Source organism: Esox lucius, chromosome 19, assembly GCF_011004845.1.
Source record: "Esox lucius isolate fEsoLuc1 chromosome 19, fEsoLuc1.pri, whole genome shotgun sequence".
In the NCBI taxonomy this organism is placed as follows: Eukaryota; Metazoa; Chordata; class Actinopteri; order Esociformes; family Esocidae; genus Esox; species Esox lucius.
Genome location: NC_047587.1, coordinates 20,600,294 through 20,618,831, shown reverse-complemented (window position 1 = coordinate 20,618,831; position 18,538 = coordinate 20,600,294). Strand labels below are relative to the sequence as shown.

Sequence of the window (18,538 nt, the reverse complement as noted above, 5' to 3'; positions counted from 1 at the left end):
TGTGTGTTGTTCATCAACAGTTGGACGTCAAGGATTTCTCTAACCCACGTTCTCTCTGTCTCTTAGACCGATCAGTAAGAAGTCTTTCCTGCAGCATGTTGAGGATCTGTGTGCCAATGAGAACACCAAGTTTCAGGAAGAGTTTGCGGTATGTGACTGAACTCTGTGACAACCTGCGTATGTGTGCGTTTGTGTGTCTGTGTGTTTGCGCGTGTTTCTACTGACAGTGTCAACCCTGTCCTCTCCAGGAGCTGCCAAAACTGCTACAGGACCTGGCTACTTCAGATGCTGACCTTCCCTGGAACAGATCCAAGAACCGCTTTACTAACATCAAACCCTGTGCGTACAGGCACATACAGATACACCCCCACACTGAGCTTAACAAACCCACACAGATACACCCCCACACTGAGCTTAACAAACCCACACAGATACACCCCCACACTGAGCTTAACAAACCCACACAGATACACCCCCACACTGAGCTTAACAAACCCACACAGATACACCCCCACACTGAGCTTAACAAACCCACACAGATCCTAACAACTCTCTCTTGAACAGACAACAACAGCCGCGTCAAGCTTCTGTCTGAACCTGGCATGCCAGGATCTGACTACATCAACGCAAGCTTCATCTCAGTGAGTCACACACACACACACACACACATGCACACACATACTTTTAGAGGACATGTCACCCCCTGTTGAGCTTCGCCATATAAACACATTGTGTTTATGACACTGCTGGAGACCTGGGACTCTGCCCTTTTCTGACTGGAACAGTCTCTCCTACTGCATCTCCCCCTCAGGGCTATCTGTGTCCCAGTGAGTTTATCGCCACCCAGGGTCCTCTCCCCGGGACTGTGGCTGACTTCTGGAGGATGATCTGGGAGACTCGCACACGAACTATCGCCATGCTCACACAGTGCTATGAGAAAGGAAGGGTAAAGTCTACACCAAGGTCTCAGTAGTGGGGAAACGTCTGTTTAGATCTGCTGTCACCAAATGGTGTGTGTGTGTGTGTGTGTGTGTGTGTAGATCCGGTGTCACCAGTACTGGCCAGAAGACACCAAGCCAGTGACAGTGTTTGGGGACATCATCATCACCAAGCTGACTGAGGACATCTACCCTGACTGGACAGTCAGAGCTCTCAAAGTGGAGAGGGTAAAGCATGCGTGTATTTCACTGGTTTATACCCTGAGTGAGTGAGTTGGCAGCGTCATGGTCTCCCCTTCTCTCTCCCCCCCGTTACCCCAGCATGGAGACTACATGGTGGTCCACCACTTTAACTACACCTCGTGGCCGGAGCACGGCGTGCCTGAGTCCAGCGCCACCCTTATTCAGTTTGTCAGAGCCGTCCGGGCTAACAGGCATGACAACACCACCATAGTGGTTCACTGCAGTGCCGGCGTGGGCCGGACGGGCGTGTACATCGCGTTGGACCACCTGATCCAGCACATCAGTGACCACGACTTTGTGGACATCTACGGCCTCGTGGCTGAGCTCCGCAGCGAGAGGATGTGCATGGTTCAGAACCTGGTGAGGGGGTCAGCATGAGTCATGTCATACAGCATGAGTCATGTCATACAGCATGAGTCATGTCATACAGCATGAGTCATGTCATACAGCATGAGTCATGTCATACAGCATGAGTCATGTCATGCAGCATGAGTCATGTCATACAGCATGAGTCATGTCATACAGCATGAGTCATGTCATACAGCATGAGTGATGTCATACAGCATGAGTCATGTCATACAGCCAGACTCAGGTCATACAGCCAGACTCATGTCATACAGCCAGACTCATTATACTATCAGAAAGTATTCTAGGGGAAAACACAATTTCATTTAATTGGATCTAATAGGATTTCCCTCTGGTTTCCTGTTGATAATCTCAGTGTGTTCATGTCTCCAGGCCCAGTATATGTTCCTACACCAGAGCACTCTTGACCTGCTCAGCAGTAAAGGAAACAGCCAGTCCACCTGGTTTGTCAACTACTCTGCTCTGCAAAAGATGGACTCACTGGACGCTATGGAGGGTGAGGTCACACACATTCTCACACACTCAATAGTATACATATACATTACATCACATGTTATCTGTTCTGTACTCTCCCAGGTGATGTTGAGCTGGAATGGGAAGAAACCACAATGTAATGCCAGTTCTCGGTATATAAAGACACACCTATCCCTGGGTCATGTGGCCAAACCCTGGGCACAGACGCTGCTTGTCAGATGGACTGCTCCCCCAGAGACGAGGAGATAGATTAGGAGAAAGGAGAGTGAAAGGAGAAAGACTGTTGTAGTCCAGAGTAAAGCCTTTTTTCCAAGGGAACAAAAGTTGGCCTTTTCTGGCAAAGGGTCAAAATCCCCAACCAGAAACGGGGTTGGTTACATTGGCTTGTGTCTACATTTTATAAGTCCACAAGTAGAAAGGTAGTTTGCACCAGTCATCTTTCAGTGTATTTTATTGGATTCTTGTAATGATTTTTGTACATTAACTTATTCTGCCAAATGGTGTTGTGTCACTTTGTTCATTTTTGGTCCCTGTGTTACTATATTATGAGTTATGTTTGTCAGGGTCATTACAAGGTTTAGGCTATAATCGTCACTATTTAGGGGTGTTCTTGATGTATTGTTTCTTGAGAGTTCCACATCTGTGTTTTAGACATCAAGTAAAATAACCAACTGTACTACTCACCTGTGTGTCACTGTGTGAATCAAATTGACTTCAGCTGAAAGGTATTTTATGTAAGAAATTGTTTTCCCCTAAACGTAACCCATAATCCAAAAATTATATTTCACCTAGTTGGTCCATGTCAAAAAACATTACAGTGCACATGCTTTCAAATCAACCTGGATCAAACAGACATACCCACTCATATATACGCACGCATGCGTTCACGCACACACGCACACGCACAGTCAGGAGTCAGGACTCAAGACAGAGTACAAACTACTTTATTCTTTAATTCTCTTCCAACAGAAATCTTTAGAAATATGAATTTAATAAACACTGTAACTGTTATAAACATGATATCCTCTTAGTAAATACTTTATAAATGTGACGATGCTCAGTGAAGCACATCTCCCAGATGGGTGCAGGACAGGTGACCCAGACTAGGGCTAGGACGACTACATTTTGGGCTTTTAGAACATGCTAAAAGGTCTACCTTGACTGCTGCGGACTTCCACTAAACCATCTAATGCTAACGCGAGCGCGGTCACAGCTACAGTATAGCCCTTAACACAGAGCCCTGATAATGTAGGGATGTCATCATGTAGATGTGTCATCATCTCCGTGCACATTTCCATGGTAACTGGACTGCCTATTCTGCACACCATGGCAACAGTGGGGGTTCTGTCGCGGCTATAATCTGAAAAACTAATATTTTTTTATCATCCAAAGTAAATACATTTTCTTCCTCTCTGAACAAATACAGAAATGCACACATTGGCACTCAGCCTTTCTCTATTAAATCTATGTCCCCTATATACACACATCTCCATTGTTCTGATGAAATAATATGGTGCAACAATTAGAGGATCAGTCTGTGGATCACTAAGTACCAAATCCCTCAGAGAGTGGGGAAGGAAAAGATGTGACAACAATCAATAATTATAATAATCAAACAGATTCAATAATCTGATAAAACATACTTCATAAGTCATATTCTCTGTTTTGATGCCCTGTGTGTGTGTGTGTGTGTGTGTATACATCTTTGTGTATACTGTAACATGCAGTCCAGTGAAAAATAGAACAGGTTAATCATGTGAGAATGGATAATACTTAACCCATTTAAGTTCAGAACGTAACATTGCATATTCAACAGGACTAATCAGATAGAATGTAAAAGATGCAGATTATTAAAGAATTAAATACTATGTTCATCTTTTTTTATCAACCAGTAATTAATAGAACATTACAAACTAATAAGGTGATGTTATCAACCAATCAAATGTTAAGTTAGAATGCTGAACAGCGTGTCGTCATAACTGGTGTTTCCTGAGTGTAAGGTTTAGACCCATGTAGCAAAACCTCTGAGTTTACAATGGTATTGGCTTCATACAAGCACGCGGACAGACACACTGTTTTACATGCACACACTCACACACAATGGCACACCTTCGTAATCTCACAAATCCACGTAGCCCACAATATAATCAGGGTAGAAGTCAGACGTTACAAATAGAGACACATATTGTAATCTTCTGTGAGGACTCTGGAGATACAGTCAGCTGCTCTGATGTACTCACTTCCTTTGAAAAATCTGAAGTATTATTAGCATTTAATGATCACCTTGTAACACATCATCAAAACATAGACTGACAAATAGCAGGGCAGAAACCCTGGAGAGTTGAAGATGTGATGGAAACCAGTCAACTTGTCCAGGCAGCTCCCTCCACTGGGAGGAGATCCATTGGCTGTGATATTAGGGTTTAGAATGGAAGAGGGTCCTAAAGGGTATTTTTTAAAGCCAGGTACACGTCATACATCACAGATGCAAGGTCAGAAAATGTATTGGTAGAAAGGTTGTCAAAATGATATCATATTCCAAAACACCATACAGATGACTTGATTTCTACGGAATCTTCTCTATTGTCCCCAGTGTCTCCTTCTCTCCTCTTCCTCTATCTACGTTCTTCATCACGCTCCTTCCTCTATCCCTGGCTGTGTCTTTGTGTTGTGTGTCTCTGTACATGACTATTAAATAAAACGGCCTGGTGGTGTCAGTGGTGGAGGCCCTTATGTCAGACGAGGCTGCGGGAGCCACTAGAGTTGCGCCTGCGGAGAGGGTGAGGTAGGGTGTGTGGGAGGGGCAAGGGGGAGTCGGGGGGACAGTACTGGTGAGGGTGGTTGTAGGGGGGTGGAGGGGGAGGCAGAGGGGGCTCAGATCCCTCTCTGACCCGTACTGGGGTGGACATTGCTGATTGGATGAGACGGTGGTGGGAGGAGGGACTTCCTTGGCTGAGGAAGGCTTCCATTCGCCCACGGCCGCTCTGGTCCACAACAATCACCTTGACAATCTGCTGGCATTGAATGAGGGTGTCTGGGCGAATGTCCCCGGGGTGTGTGGGGCTTAGCATGGCAGGGGGAGCTGCCAGAGCCAGCTGGGTGGAGTCAGGACCGGTCACATGGTACGTCTGGAGCAGCCTATCGGGGCTGGGCTGGGTCAGATGGTAGGTCTGCAGGAGCCTATCAGGGCTGGGCTGGGTCATGTGGTAGGTCTGCAGCAGCCTATTGTGAATTGACACCTAGTTTAGAAACAGCCAGAGAATGGCATGAGGAGTTACCAGCCTGGACGCAGCCTACAGCAGCCCTCTGGTGGGTTAGACACTGACAGCATGCAAGCATACAAGGAGTGAGCACATGCTATCACACACACATACATACATACACAAACCAGCCCAGAGACACACCTGGGTTTTACTGAAGGGAAAATGCAGTGTTAAAATTCTAGAGAAACTCAATGAGGGGGTGTGTTGAATAGGAAGAGTGTGTGGAGAAGAAGGAGAGTGTGTGTATTAGGGGGAGCGTGTGGAGAAGAAGGAGAGTGTGTGTATTAGGGGGAGCGCGTGGAGAAGGGAGGAAAGGTGGAGGAAGGAGGAAGAGAAGAGTGTTGAGGAGGGAGAGTGTGTGGAGGAGGGGTTGTTTGGAGGAGGGGATGTGTGTGGATTAGGGAGTGTGTGGAGAAGGGGTTGTTTGGAGGAGGGGAAGTGTGTGGAGAAGGGAGAGTGTGTGGAGGAGGGGAAGTGTTATGTAGAAGGGAGAGTGTGTGGACAGAAAATGACACCGAGGGCATGGTGTCTCCAACAGAGATATGTAACTAACTGTACAAAAATAATTTTGGAATGGGGGATCTGGGCTTAAATCATACACATGTCCACACACACACATACACATTAACCCTAAATTTAGCCAAGAAGATGGCAGCAAGCCAGCAGGGCTTGGAAAAGCTTATGATGGTGTGGAAGCAGATGTGTTAACAGAAGGCTAATACCTAACCAGCCACAAGCAGGAAGCTAATAATTAACCCTGTATTAGCAGGTGATAAATAGTTACTGGCTCCTGTTAGCAGATTGCTGATGGTTAAATTTAGCCCTCCTCTTGCAGCTGTAAAGCTCTGAAGCACACAGTGCTGGAAGGAGCTGAGAACGGTCTCTTTACTCCTCACCTGTCTGTATTTTCCTACAATCTCTCACACACACTTACCTGAGGCAGAGCATTTATATGACTTACCTCCACGGTGTTGTTGCCAGTCTTGTCATACAACTCCTGCTGGCCTGAGGGAGAAACACAACAGTGTTTCAGATAGAGACGGCATCACGGCCGAGGAAAACTAAAGCCATTACTTTTTCCGGGTTCTGGCAAACTAACCAGAAAAACTTCAAACCTTTTACAGTATGGTGTATTTAAACTGTGGTAAATATAGTTTATGAAGAGACATCTAAAGCTGTTAATACCTTCAGATCACTATTCAGGTGAAAGCATACATTTGAAAAAAACATTAAGAGCTAAAACTATGCAGTGGACAGGAAAGTATACAAGAGCAGATTTAAAAACATGAATGTGCAATTTATGTTTAGCAGACCCCACAATCTGTGATTTAAAATACACTAAGTAAATAGCCTACATTTATAACTGTTTTGTATGAGAAAGGAAAATGTATATGACATATTGACACAAATTTATTTATAGCTAATCTCTAATTGTATAGAAAATACTTATTTTGTATAGAATTGTATGTATGCTTGTTAAGAGGAAATTCAGTTTTAAATCTCCTGCCTAGAATTTCCCTTTAGGGTGATCGGTTGATGGTGTAGGAGAAACATTAAGGAAATATTAACATGAACACGCGTTTTGTTTGTTTGCACAATTTAAAATTTTTATTTTGTACTTAAATCATCTAATCTGTTAATAATCAACATAAACTGCAATAAGCCTTTCATCTCATCAATAGAAACACTTACGGCACTCACCTATACAAGGTGTTTATGGAAATATCTATTTGCATGCCTGGAACAAATCCACTACAAATAAGTTGCTGGTGGAAAGTAGAGTGTATACCGTGAGTGTTGTACCTGGCTTGCATGACCTTGGATTTCCTTAATATCTGAGTGGTAAAGACGCGCGCAGACCCTGCAGCAGCAGGTCGATTTGAAGGACAGAGAAGTTGTGACTGCGGTGACAAATCTTAAGTCCAATCTAAGAGGAAAGTAACAGCACGCTGGCCATTCGTCTTGGTCCTAAGCATGTAAAACCAGGTCAAAAGTGCTGTGGCCAATGTCGCCCTGCTACACGTTTTCCGGTGATCGCGTGTGGACGTTAGTGGCTAAGTTCTCTGTTACCGGCCGGGGTTCCTGTCAGTCCACTGACTGTGTCCACCTGTCCTCCGTTGGTGTGGGGAGGGTGGGTCTGGGCCCCCTGCTCTCTCTCCAGCTCCCCTGTAGACAGATACCAGACCATAGAGATAGGACCAGATAATGACAGAAATGGTGTGTGTGTGTGTGTGTGTGTGTGTGTGCGCACTCACATTGGATGTGTATCTGTTCCATCTCGTTGACCTCGGTTATGGACTCCCGTAGCTCCTCCGTGAACTTTCTGAGCTCCTCCCCACTGGGGGAGCAGAAACTCACCGTCTGCTTTTTCTCTGACGAGAACGGGCTCAACATGGTGATGCCATGAGCATAGTCTGAACACACACACAAACCACTATGTAACTATGACGGTGATAATCTGACAGTGTCACGACTCATAATTAGTTATGTTTTTAACAGTTCTGTGTTATAGGAGAGTAGCAAAAGTAGTAACAGTAGTAGTATTAATGGTAGTAGTAGTACAATAGTAGTAGTAGAACACTAGAAGTAGTTGTATTTGTAGTATTAGTAGTTCAGTAGTAGTGATAGTACTAGTTCTATTAGTAATAGTATTACTGGTAGTAGTAGAGATACTCTGTAGTATTTACATTCGTTGCTGAACATGTGGAACTGCATGCCCAGTAGACCCATGGCTTTACAGAAAGTGTAGGAGGCAGAAGTCTTCTTCTTAGGACACAGCTTCAGGATCTGCGTGAGGGGATAGCAGAATGGGCATCAGCCATACTGTCCTTACGCAAACGTGTTTGTGTGTGGGTGCATGTGTGTTCTCACCAGTATGAGGTCATTGAAGAGGAACACTTCTCTCTGGGTGTTGGCCAGTTTCTGTTTCAGAGGTTTGTTGTAGTCCGCCACCTCAAAAAGACGACAGCAGCACACCAGCCTACGATGTGGCACAGACAGGATCTACAGAAAATAAACACACAAGCCATGGTATTAATAACCTCCCTCACACACACACACAACTTCACAAATTTCACTCTTTCTTATCTTTCTTTGACACATTTCTGACCGAAAACTAAACAAACGGAAATTAATGCATTTTGGGATTGTTGACGTGCTGTATGCTGCTTGCTGTTACTCGTTCCAGCTAAACCTGGGTCGCTGTTAGAGCCGACAGAGATTTTCAACCGTTTTTTCCCCACTGGAGTTGGAATCCAAGCCTGAGCCATCTTCGGAGGGGAATGGCCGGCAGGCATGTTCTACCGGTGGCCCGAAAAAACTGAAAACTCTAGCCATCGGCGATTCCGTTACCTGCAGTATTAGAATGAAGAATCAGCCGGCGATCATACACTGTTTACCGGAGGGCAGAGCCACTGACATTGATGCAAATCTGGGGTTGGTGCTAGCAAAGTCTACAACTGGCCAGTATAGAGTACAGAGATATTTTTATTCTCGTATCGTTTATTTCTATTCAGACGATACGAAGCAGAACATAAAATAGATAGAAAGAGGTTTCGGCATAGAGTAATTGTCTCTGGCCTTCACCCAGTTAGGGGCAGTGACGAGATCTACAGCAGACTCGCACAACTCAATTGCTGGCTGAAAACGTATTTCTGCTCATCGGTGGAGGTAGGGTTTGTAGATAACTCTCTGTTATTGTGACTCTCCCAGAAATAGGGCCAAGCCCCGATCTGCTCAAGAGAGACAGACTCCATCCTATCTGGAGTGCTGCTCTTTTATCTATGAACATTCACAGGAGTCTCACTTATAGCCTCACAATGAGATAGGATGCAGGTCAGGCTGCAGGCTATTGGCCAGCCTGCTAACATTGTGGTCAATAGTATAGCAAGAGCAGTTAACATAGTTTTGCCTATTCAGACTGTGACTCGTTCTAGGCTGAGAAAAGTAAAACAAGGTAGTGCTAACAATAGCAAACTTATTAATATGAAGCCTTCCCCCACCTTGGTCATGAAAAAAATGGATGTATTACCTCAAATTTCAAAAGGGGACTCCTAAATGTTAGATCCCTTGCTTTAAAGGAAATTGCAGTAAATTAATTAATGCAATTGGCCTGTGTGAAACCTGGCTAAAGCCTGATACATTTACTACCCTAAATAAGGCCTCCCCTGGCTACACTTGTGATCATATCCCCCGCGCATCCCGAAAAAGGGGGGGGGTTGCTATTTGTGACATAAAAAAAACAATTTACTCTTGAACACATCACTAGTTTTACTTCTTTTGAAGTTTTACTCATGAAAGCTGAACAGGCTGATAAATAATTTTTCATAGCTACTATTTACAGGTTCCCCGGGCAATATTCCTCAGTGAGTTTCCAGCATTTTTGTCTAACTTCGTAGTAATTTTTGTCAATATCAATATTCACATGGAAAAATCCAATGATCCTCTTCAAAAAGCATTTGAACCCATTACTCAATGGGTTGTGTTCAACATGTCTCAGGTCCAACACACTGCCACATTCATACCTTAGCCTTAGTCCTGTCACTAGAAATAGATATTGTGGATTTAATTATTTTTCCTCATGACAGACAAATGACAGACTCCTCAAACAGGTATAGTCCTCAAAACCTCAGTTGTTCTGAGAATACACAGAACTTCCCTGACCTGGTATCAATGGGGAACTTTTTTGATCCTGTATCTTGAAGTATGATAGATTACCTTCTAATAGTTTCAGATAAAGCTTCAGTATCGGTTCTGCTACTTCTTCATCTTAGTGCTGCCTTTGACACCATTGATCACTCCCTTCTCTTAGAGAGATTGGAAAACCATATTTGGCAACCCAGACACATTCTAGCCTGGTTTAAATCTTATTTATCTGAAAAATATCAGTTCATATGTGTGGATGGCCTTTCCTCTGAGGAATCAGAGGTATGTTTTGGTGTTCCTCAAGGCTCGGTTTTGGGACCACTATTGTTTTCACTACACTGTGTGCACGATTATTAGGCAAATCGTATTCCTCAAGATTTATTTTATTGTTGAACAAACACAATGCTCTCAGTGGTCATGTTTCAGCCTTCTTGACCTTGGCCATGTCCCTGAGCACTTGACACCTTGTACTTCTGGACACTCCAGGTAGGTTGCAGTTCTGGAATTTGATGGCACTGGAGGATAATGTTTTATTCATTTGGGTATTTTCTTTTCCATGCGTTTTTTGCACCCCAGTTGACTATTCGCAAAGAAATCCTTTGATTGTCTAGTGGTCATGCCTCAATAGTTAAGCTATTTCAACTATTGTGGCATCCGTCTGATTCACCCAGCACAGCCAGAAGAGGACTGGTCAAGTTTATATGGTTTGGAGTTGGAAAATGTGCATAGAAATAATGATGCGCACATATGCCTGGCCATCCACGTGATGCAGAAGAAATCAGGATTCATCAGACCAGGCCTGCTTCTTCCATTGCTCCATGGTCCAGTTCTGATGCTCATGGGCCCATTGTAGGTGCTTTTGGCTGTGGAGCATGGGCACCCTGACTGGTCTGCCGCTACACAGCCCCAAATTGCGATGCGTTGTGTGTTCTGACACCTTTCTATCAGTACCAGCATTAACTTTTTTATCATTTTGAGCTACTGACCACTGCAGACCAGGAACACCCCACAAGGGCTGCAGTTTTGGAGATGCTCTGACCCAGTCATTTACCATCACAATTTGGCCCTTGTCAAAGTTGCTCAGATCCTTATGTTTGCCCATTTTTCTTGCTTCTAACACATCAACTTTGAGGACAGAATGTTCACTTGCTGCTTAATATATCACACCCACTGACAGGTGCCATGATAACGAGATTATCATTGTTATTCACTTCGCCTGTCATTGGTCATATGTTATAGCTGATTGGTGTCAAATGTCAAAAGAGCTGCTTTTTTGCATCTTTGGAACAAATCTATCAAAATTTGATGCATATAAACAAATCCATGCTTTTGTTACTTCAAGATTGGATTACTGTAATGCTCTTCTCTGGTTACCCTGATAAATCAATACATAAACTTTATTTAGTGCTGAACACGGCTGCTAGAATCTTAACTCGTACAAAAATCTTTTGACACATTACTCTAGTATAAGCCTCTCTACACTGGCTGCCTGTTAATGCTAGGGATGATTTTAAGGTTTTATTGTTAACCTATAAAGCAATACACGGACTTGCTCCTACTTTTTTTGCTGAATTGGACCAGCCATATATACCTACACGTAACCTAAGATTGCAAGATGCAGGCCTTCTAATTGTACCAAGAATTTCTAAACAAAGAGCCGGATTCAGGGATTTCTTCCATAGAGCTCCACTAGTGTGGAATGATCTGCCTCTTAAGGTTAGAGATGCAGACTCACTGCAAACTTTCAAGTATCTACTAAAGACTCATCTCTTCAGCATGGTCTAAGTGTTGTCTGGCCCAGGGGTGTGAAGGTGATTGGAATGGCTTGATACTCTCCACCCTTGCTGTCTTGCCAGGTGGGCTCCACCCTTGCTGTCTTGCCAGGTGGGCTCCACCCTTGCTGTCTTGCCAGGTGGGCTTCACCCTTGCTGTCTTGCCAGGTGGGCTCCACCCTTGCTGTCTTGCCAGGTGGGCTCCACCCTTGCCAGATGGGCTTACTGTTGTTTCTCCAGTGCGGCCCTCGAGCAATGGGAGTGGACTCTGTGGGCGATACTCAGCACCTCTTTCAGGGTCGTTGAGGTTGGTTGGTGTCCCTTTGGTTGATGCTTGGCAATGTGGGTGTATTGACTTCCTGCTTGTTGGGCGCTGTCCTCGGATAGGGCCACAGTGTTACTGGACCCCTAAGGTTTTTCTCAGCCCCAAGGTTTTAGGCTGTTATATTATTGTGCCGGGGGAGTAAGGTCACTTCTCCTTCTCTATTGTAAATCCTTGTTAATCTAAGGAATGCGCTTTCTAAATGTTCCTTGTCTACTGCTCCATTTAAACTTAGGAAGACCTGAGGTCTTGGACCACACCTCAGGATTACCAGGCATGAAAGACTCGTAGCTGTCCCTGTCCTCCTAGTTTTGTGGCAGATCAAGATGATACTTGAAGATTCCAGCTGCCACTCTACCGACCAACCCCCGAGGGTTGTCCCTGTCATTGTACATCTGGTCATGCTTCTGACTTGGATTAGGTTTTATAGACTCTGGACACAGCTTACATGCATTTAGTAATAACTACAATTTGTACTCTTAAAATGTTCACCACCAGAAGAGGACTAGTCACCCCTCTGAGCCTGGTTGTTCTCTAGGTTTGTTCCTAAGTTTTGGCCCCGTTTGGGGAGTTTTTCCTAGCCACCGTGCATCAACAATGTTGTTGCTTGCTCGTTGGGAGTTTCAGGCTGGGTGTTTCGTAAAAGTACTTTGTCACAACTGCTTATGTAAAAGGGGCTTTATAAACACATTTGACTGATTGAATGATGGCCCACTACTCACTGTTTCTCACTTTCTAAATCCCACACCCATTCAGGGCACACTCACTGTCTTCATGCCAAGTATGGACTGTTCCACACGGCTGACGTAGTTGACGTGGTCTTCATTAGAGCGTAGCTCTCGCTGCTGGATTCTCTCATAGATCCCTGCCACCATCTCCCTTGGGATGTCTGCTCCATCGTCCACCCCTGAGAAAACACACTATACCAGTCAGACAAGAGGGACTAGAGAACATTTACTGAGAACCAAATTCACCCCAGTCCTGCTTCTGACTCGGCGATTGGCAGGACACCACAGGATTGGCTGATGGTTTTCAATGTCGGTTGAATCTCACCAGCAGAGGGAGACCTTGTGTTGTGTTCCAGCAAGGAGACTCAACAGACGCACTATCCCCAGCCAAACAGGAGTAGCCCCTAGCTCGTCCTTAACACTCAGCCTACGTCTACGACACTGACGTTATGCTTTGCATGATTACTTTAGTAATGTATGTTGTGCTTTGCATGATTGTATAAGACCAAAAGTTAGTTCATGCAGAAATTATGGTGGTTGGTGGGCTAACATTATTTCTTTTTTTAACTAATTCCCTTAACACTATTCACATTTTACCATAAAGCTCTGGAAAAAATTAAGAAACCCCTGCACCTTTTTCTTTCCTTTCCAAAAAAGTTGAAAAGGAAAGTTTTGCGTGAGGCACAGGAGCGTTCAATTTGCAGTGGTCTCTTAATTTAAACCCTTCTGTTCCTCACTCAAAACCTTTTCAACTTTTTTGGAAAGGAAAGGAAAAGGTGCAGTGGTCTCTTAAGCTGTACAATATGAATTAAAACATTGATCCAAACCTGGGCTAAAATACATTTGTATTTTAATATCCGTTTTAAATAATACACTTCTTTAAATAATAAATGTCTTAGTGCATTTTGGTTCTTTTAAAGGGGAATAACAAGTGTAGCGTCAGAAGGTTAAATTGTTCTTCCCCTACTAAAGCACTTTGTGAAATATCGATTATCAATGTGAAAACAAATGTTCTATAAAAAAAAACACAAAATCGGGCAACCCCAATCAGTTTTGGTACATGCATATACACTTTAGATGATAAATGTCCGTCACTGGTTTTAAAGTCTCCTCCATAGATGACTTGTGAGCTTACCTGCACAAATGGATTTACCACCATAAATACATACAATTGGCCTAAATATATTTGATTGGAACACTATTTCAAACATTTGAAACCATTTGAAACATATCATACTAATGTAAGTGTCTCAGATTTACGTTCCCAGTGTTCCTGCCACCTGAGTCAAGGTTTCTGCCCCTCCAAGGTCTCCTTCAACCCGAAGTCTGACGTGGGCTGGTTCAAATGGAATTGATTCTGTCTCTATTCAAATGTACAAAGCACTTCTATGTGCGACTTCTATAAATAACCCCTCTTGTCTGTAACACCAGAAACACTATCATAAATGTTGCAGGGCTTCTGCAGCTCGTTATTCTACTGAGTCACTGCCACGCACACAGACACACTGTCCCTAAATTACCACCATCAGCTTCACACTCTTCCTAGTCTTTGTGGACATCCTTTTTTCAATAGGCTAATAAAAACATCACAAAAGTCGGAGGAAAGAAATGATCCAGCTCCCATACAAGGCAGACAGTTTATAGATGTGTTTTAGTCACACACACAAACAACACACACACACACACACACACACACAGCAGCAGTCACCTCGTAGGTTGCGTATGAAGTCGTCGAGGCCCATCTTGCGCTGAGGCTTGATGTTAGGGGAGTACATGTCGGTGTTGAGGAGGACCACGGCAAAGGCCAGGATGAAGATGGTGTCTGGGTTATGGAACTGCTGGACCACCTCAGGATTACACATACAATACCTCTGACTGGACAGAAGGAAAGACGGGGGGATGACAGTAGAGAGAGGTGTCATTACATACAATACCTCTGACTGGACAGAAGGAAAGACGGAGGGATGACAGTAGAGAGAGGTGTCATTACATACAATACCTCTGACTGGACAGAAGGAAAGACGGGGGGATGACAGTAGAGAGAGGTGTCATTACATACAATACCTCTGACTGGACAGAAGGAAAGACGGAGGGATGACAGTAGAGAGAGGTGTCATTAAATACAATACCTCTGACTGGACAGAAGGAAAGACGGAGGGATGACAGTAGAGAGAGGTGTCATTACATACAATACCTCTGACTGGACAGAAGGAAAGACGGAGGGATGACAGTAGAGAGAGGTGTCATTACATACAATACCTCTGACTGGACAGAAGGAAAGACGGGGGGATGACAGTAGAGAGAGGTGTCATTACATACAATACCTCTGACTGGACAGAAGGAAAGACGGAGGGATGACAGTAGAGAGAGGTGTCATTGCATACAATACCTCTGACTGGACAGAAGGAAAGACGGAGGGATGACAGTAGAGAGAGGTGTCATTACATACAATACCTCTGACTGGACAGAAGGAAAGACGGGGGGATGACAGTAGAGAGAGGTGTCATTACATACAATACCTCTGACTGGACAGAAGGAAAGACGGGGGGATGACAGTAGAGAGAGGTGTCATTACATACAATACCTCTGACTGGACAGAAGGAAAGACGGAGGGATGACAGTAGAGAGAGGTGTCATTACATACAATACCTCTGACTGGACAGAAGGAAAGACGGAGGGATGAAAGGAGAGACAGGTGTCATTACATATACAGTATGTCTTTCTGGGGCATAGGGAAATAGTGGAACAGAGACAGAGAAGGAAATTGTGAAGGAGAGAGAAAGAGTGGATGAGCGAGGCTGAGAGAGAGAAAAGATAGAGGCAAAGGGAGAAGCAGAGTAAAGTACTGAGAGAAAGAGAGAACTTTTCTGCTAAAGGCTGATCATGTCAGAGATGGTTTCTGCACCTGCGTCATAAGGGGCGATACGATGCCCAGAGGTTACAGCAGAACACTTTACCAGTAACAAGATAGTTGCTAGATCACATGCACTAGTGGCAGCTTGCATCTCTCCAATTTGGAGGGGTGGGGTTTCAACTGGAGCTTTGGTTCAATTGAAAAACAAGGTGAATTAATCTTCGAGGTTACACACAGAGGTTACGCAGAGGCTTCCTACTGTACACCATAGAGTCTGGAGAGGACCTGTGTGTGTGCATGTGTGCGTGTTGTTTGTATTCGTGGGTTTGTGTGATTATGTAACAAATCTATTTCTACACCAGCTAGTTCTTTTATCTTCACATCTGCATATGGTAGATGCTTGCCAGCTGCCACAGAATAATACCTCAGCTAAAATTATTTCATATGTTACCCTGAGTTACCCTTATAAACGATGACATAACATTGTTACCTAACAGGACTGGAACCGCTTGTCTCTCCCAGAGAGTTATGACTCGGTCCATACAGGACTGGAACCGCTTGTCTCTCCCAGAGAGGTATGACTCGGTCCGTACAGGACTGGAACCGCTTGTCTCTCCCAGAGAGGTATGACTCGGTCCATACAGGACTGAAACTGCTTGTTTCTCCCAGAGAGTTATGACTCGGTCCATACAGGACTGGAACCACTTGTCTCTCCCAGAGAGGTATGACTCAGTCCATACATGACTGGAACCGCTTGTCTCTCCCACAGAGGTATGACTCGGTCCATACAGGACTGGAACCGCTTGTCTCTCCCACAGAGGTATGACTCGGTCCATACAGGACTGGAACCAGTAACTGCTCTTTTTGGACCTGGGAGACCACTATGTACAATCATATGAAACAGTAAATAAACCTCTGGAAAATGGTCTGTTTTTTGTAAATGTTTGGAGAAATTGATATTTGAGCCAAATTTAAACCATATTAACTGATAAACAAACCCGTCTAAACAGCAAGACACTAAACAGTAAGATCACAAAAGTGTAGCTTTAAAACTATTTATGCAATCAAAAATAAACAGAAATTGAATTTCAGAGAGTAGAAAATATGAGTACACCTTTAATTGCTGGTGTAGTCCCCTTTGGCTGAAATAACTTAATGTAGTCATTTCTTGTAACTGCCTATCAGTGTCTTACTGTTTAGGTGGAATTGTTGTCCCTCTTCTGCTTAAAGTATTGCTAAACGTATGTGATGTTGGAGATGTTTCTTGAATACACGGACCACATCAAGTACCATCACAGCATTTCGATCGAATTGACATCTGGGCTTTGACAAAACCTCAATTTCTTCCATTTGATCCATTCTGCTGTAGCTTTGCTTGTGTGTTTTTTTAATATTGTCCAGTTGCAAAACCCATGTTAGGTTCATGTTCAACTTGTTGACAGATGGTCTCACATTCTCCCAAAGAATATTCTGGTACAATATGGAAAGTTTGCCAGGGCCTGAGGCTGGAAAGCAGCTCCAAACCTTAATGCCACCGCTTCGATACTTTATGGTTGATATGGGGTTCTTCTGTTCAAAGACAGTGTTTTGCCAAACAACTCCACCTTTGACTGATCTGTCCAAAGGACACTGTTCCAATAGTTTCGGATATTACACAGGTATTATCCTGCAAATGTCAGTCATTCCTTGATATTCTTTCTTAAGAGCAAAGGGTTTTTCCTTCCTGAACTCTCATGTCGGCCAGGTTCATGCAGTCTCTTTCAGTGGACTCATGCACTTCAACATGGATTAGCAAAAGGGGCATATAGATCCCTAGATGTTACCATGAGATGCTTAGAGACTCCTATGAGCATCTTTCGGTCAGCTCAGGCAAAATTTAGTGGCAAGACCAGCATAATGTAGATTGCCAGTGGTCATCAATACGTCATTTGATTTTGGCATGTTGGGTTTCGTCTTAACACTGGTTTATGTAAAGCTGGACCACCCCAAATTACACTCTATTGACTTTCCAATCATTTGTATCTATTTTAGTGCACATTATCCTAATTTTAGCCATTTAATGTGATGGTAAATTTAGGGGTGAACTAACTTTCTCTGCATAAGGAAATTGCATTTTAGTTCATTTTAATTTTATAAATGGTCTCCATGCCTTTCTCTTCCCATCTTTTTGGTATAGGTTGATCTAATTTTCATCTGTCCAAAGAATGCTATTTATTTTAAAATCTTTTGGTAAAGTCTAATCTGGCCTTTCTATTCTAGAGGCTTATGAATGGTTTGGATCTTGTGGTGAACACTCTGTAATTGCTCTTGTGAAGTCTTCTCTTTATGGTAGACATGGATAATGGTATGCCTACCTCCTGGAGAGTGTTCTTCACTTGGCTGGATGTTGTGAAGGTGTTTTTCTTTACCATGGAAAGGATCCTACAATCATCCACCACTGTTGTCTTCCGTGGACGTCCAGGGCTTTTTGTATTGCAGAGCTCACCAGTGTGTTCTTTTTTTCTCAGAATGTACCAAACTGTTGATTTGGCCAATCCTAATATTCCTGATATCTCTCTGATGGATACTTTTATTTGCAGCCTAAGGATGGCCTGTTTCACTTGCACTGAGAGCTCCTTTGACTGCATGTTTGACTTGCTGTCTTGCCAGGTAGGTTCTCGTCGCCACTGGGATGCCCTCCCTCCAATGCCTTTGGGGGAAGAGTCACTGGCTCGTTGTTGTCTCCCTGTTGCGCAATTGGGCTGTACTCAGCTGGCAATACTCAGCCCCTCATTCAGGGTGGTTGCGGTTGGTGGGTATCCCTTTGGTTGATGCCTGGCAAAGTGGGTGGATTGATTTCCTGCCTTGATTCCCCACGGGTAGGGCCACAGTGTCGCTGGACCCCCCCTATCTCAGTCCCAAGGTCATACGCTGCTATACTATTGTGCTGGGGGA

The 18,538-nt window shown here is 44.0% G+C and overlaps 2 protein-coding genes across 6 annotated transcripts in view; one reads left to right on the top strand and one right to left on the bottom strand.

The window, feature by feature from the left end:
- ptprq (protein tyrosine phosphatase receptor type Q) overlaps window positions 1-2,891 on the top strand; it is a 45,589-nt gene extending 42,698 nt beyond the window's left edge. Inside the window, exons 54-61 of the mRNA XM_034288089.1 lie at window positions 67-148; window positions 249-339; window positions 565-641; window positions 812-946; window positions 1,041-1,166; window positions 1,260-1,541; window positions 1,920-2,043; window positions 2,124-2,891. Of these exons, the coding sequence (XP_034143980.1) occupies window positions 67-148; window positions 249-339; window positions 565-641; window positions 812-946; window positions 1,041-1,166; window positions 1,260-1,541; window positions 1,920-2,043; window positions 2,124-2,161 (955 nt within the window). The 3' untranslated portion in view covers window positions 2,162-2,891. The remainder of the gene's footprint in view (window positions 1-66; window positions 149-248; window positions 340-564; window positions 642-811; window positions 947-1,040; window positions 1,167-1,259; window positions 1,542-1,919; window positions 2,044-2,123) is intronic.
- A 58-nt stretch (window positions 2,892-2,949) lies between these two features.
- iqsec3b (IQ motif and Sec7 domain ArfGEF 3b) overlaps window positions 2,950-18,538 on the bottom strand; it is a 38,342-nt gene continuing 22,753 nt past the window's right edge. For 4 of the 5 annotated variants that reach the window (XM_034288090.1, XM_034288094.1, XM_034288092.1 and 1 more), the window contains 8 exons: window positions 14,459-14,625; window positions 12,790-12,929; window positions 8,156-8,287; window positions 7,972-8,071; window positions 7,540-7,698; window positions 7,355-7,450; window positions 6,246-6,289; window positions 2,950-5,260 (listed from right to left, as the gene is read on the bottom strand). In XM_034288090.1, coding sequence (XP_034143981.1) covers window positions 4,757-5,260; window positions 6,246-6,289; window positions 7,355-7,450; window positions 7,540-7,698; window positions 7,972-8,071; window positions 8,156-8,287; window positions 12,790-12,929; window positions 14,459-14,625 — 1,342 coding nt within the window. In that variant the 3' untranslated portion in view covers window positions 2,950-4,756. The remainder of the gene's footprint in view (window positions 5,261-6,245; window positions 6,290-7,354; window positions 7,451-7,539; window positions 7,699-7,971; window positions 8,072-8,155; window positions 8,288-12,789; window positions 12,930-14,458; window positions 14,626-18,538) is intronic. The other variant, XM_034288091.1, reaches the window with a different exon arrangement.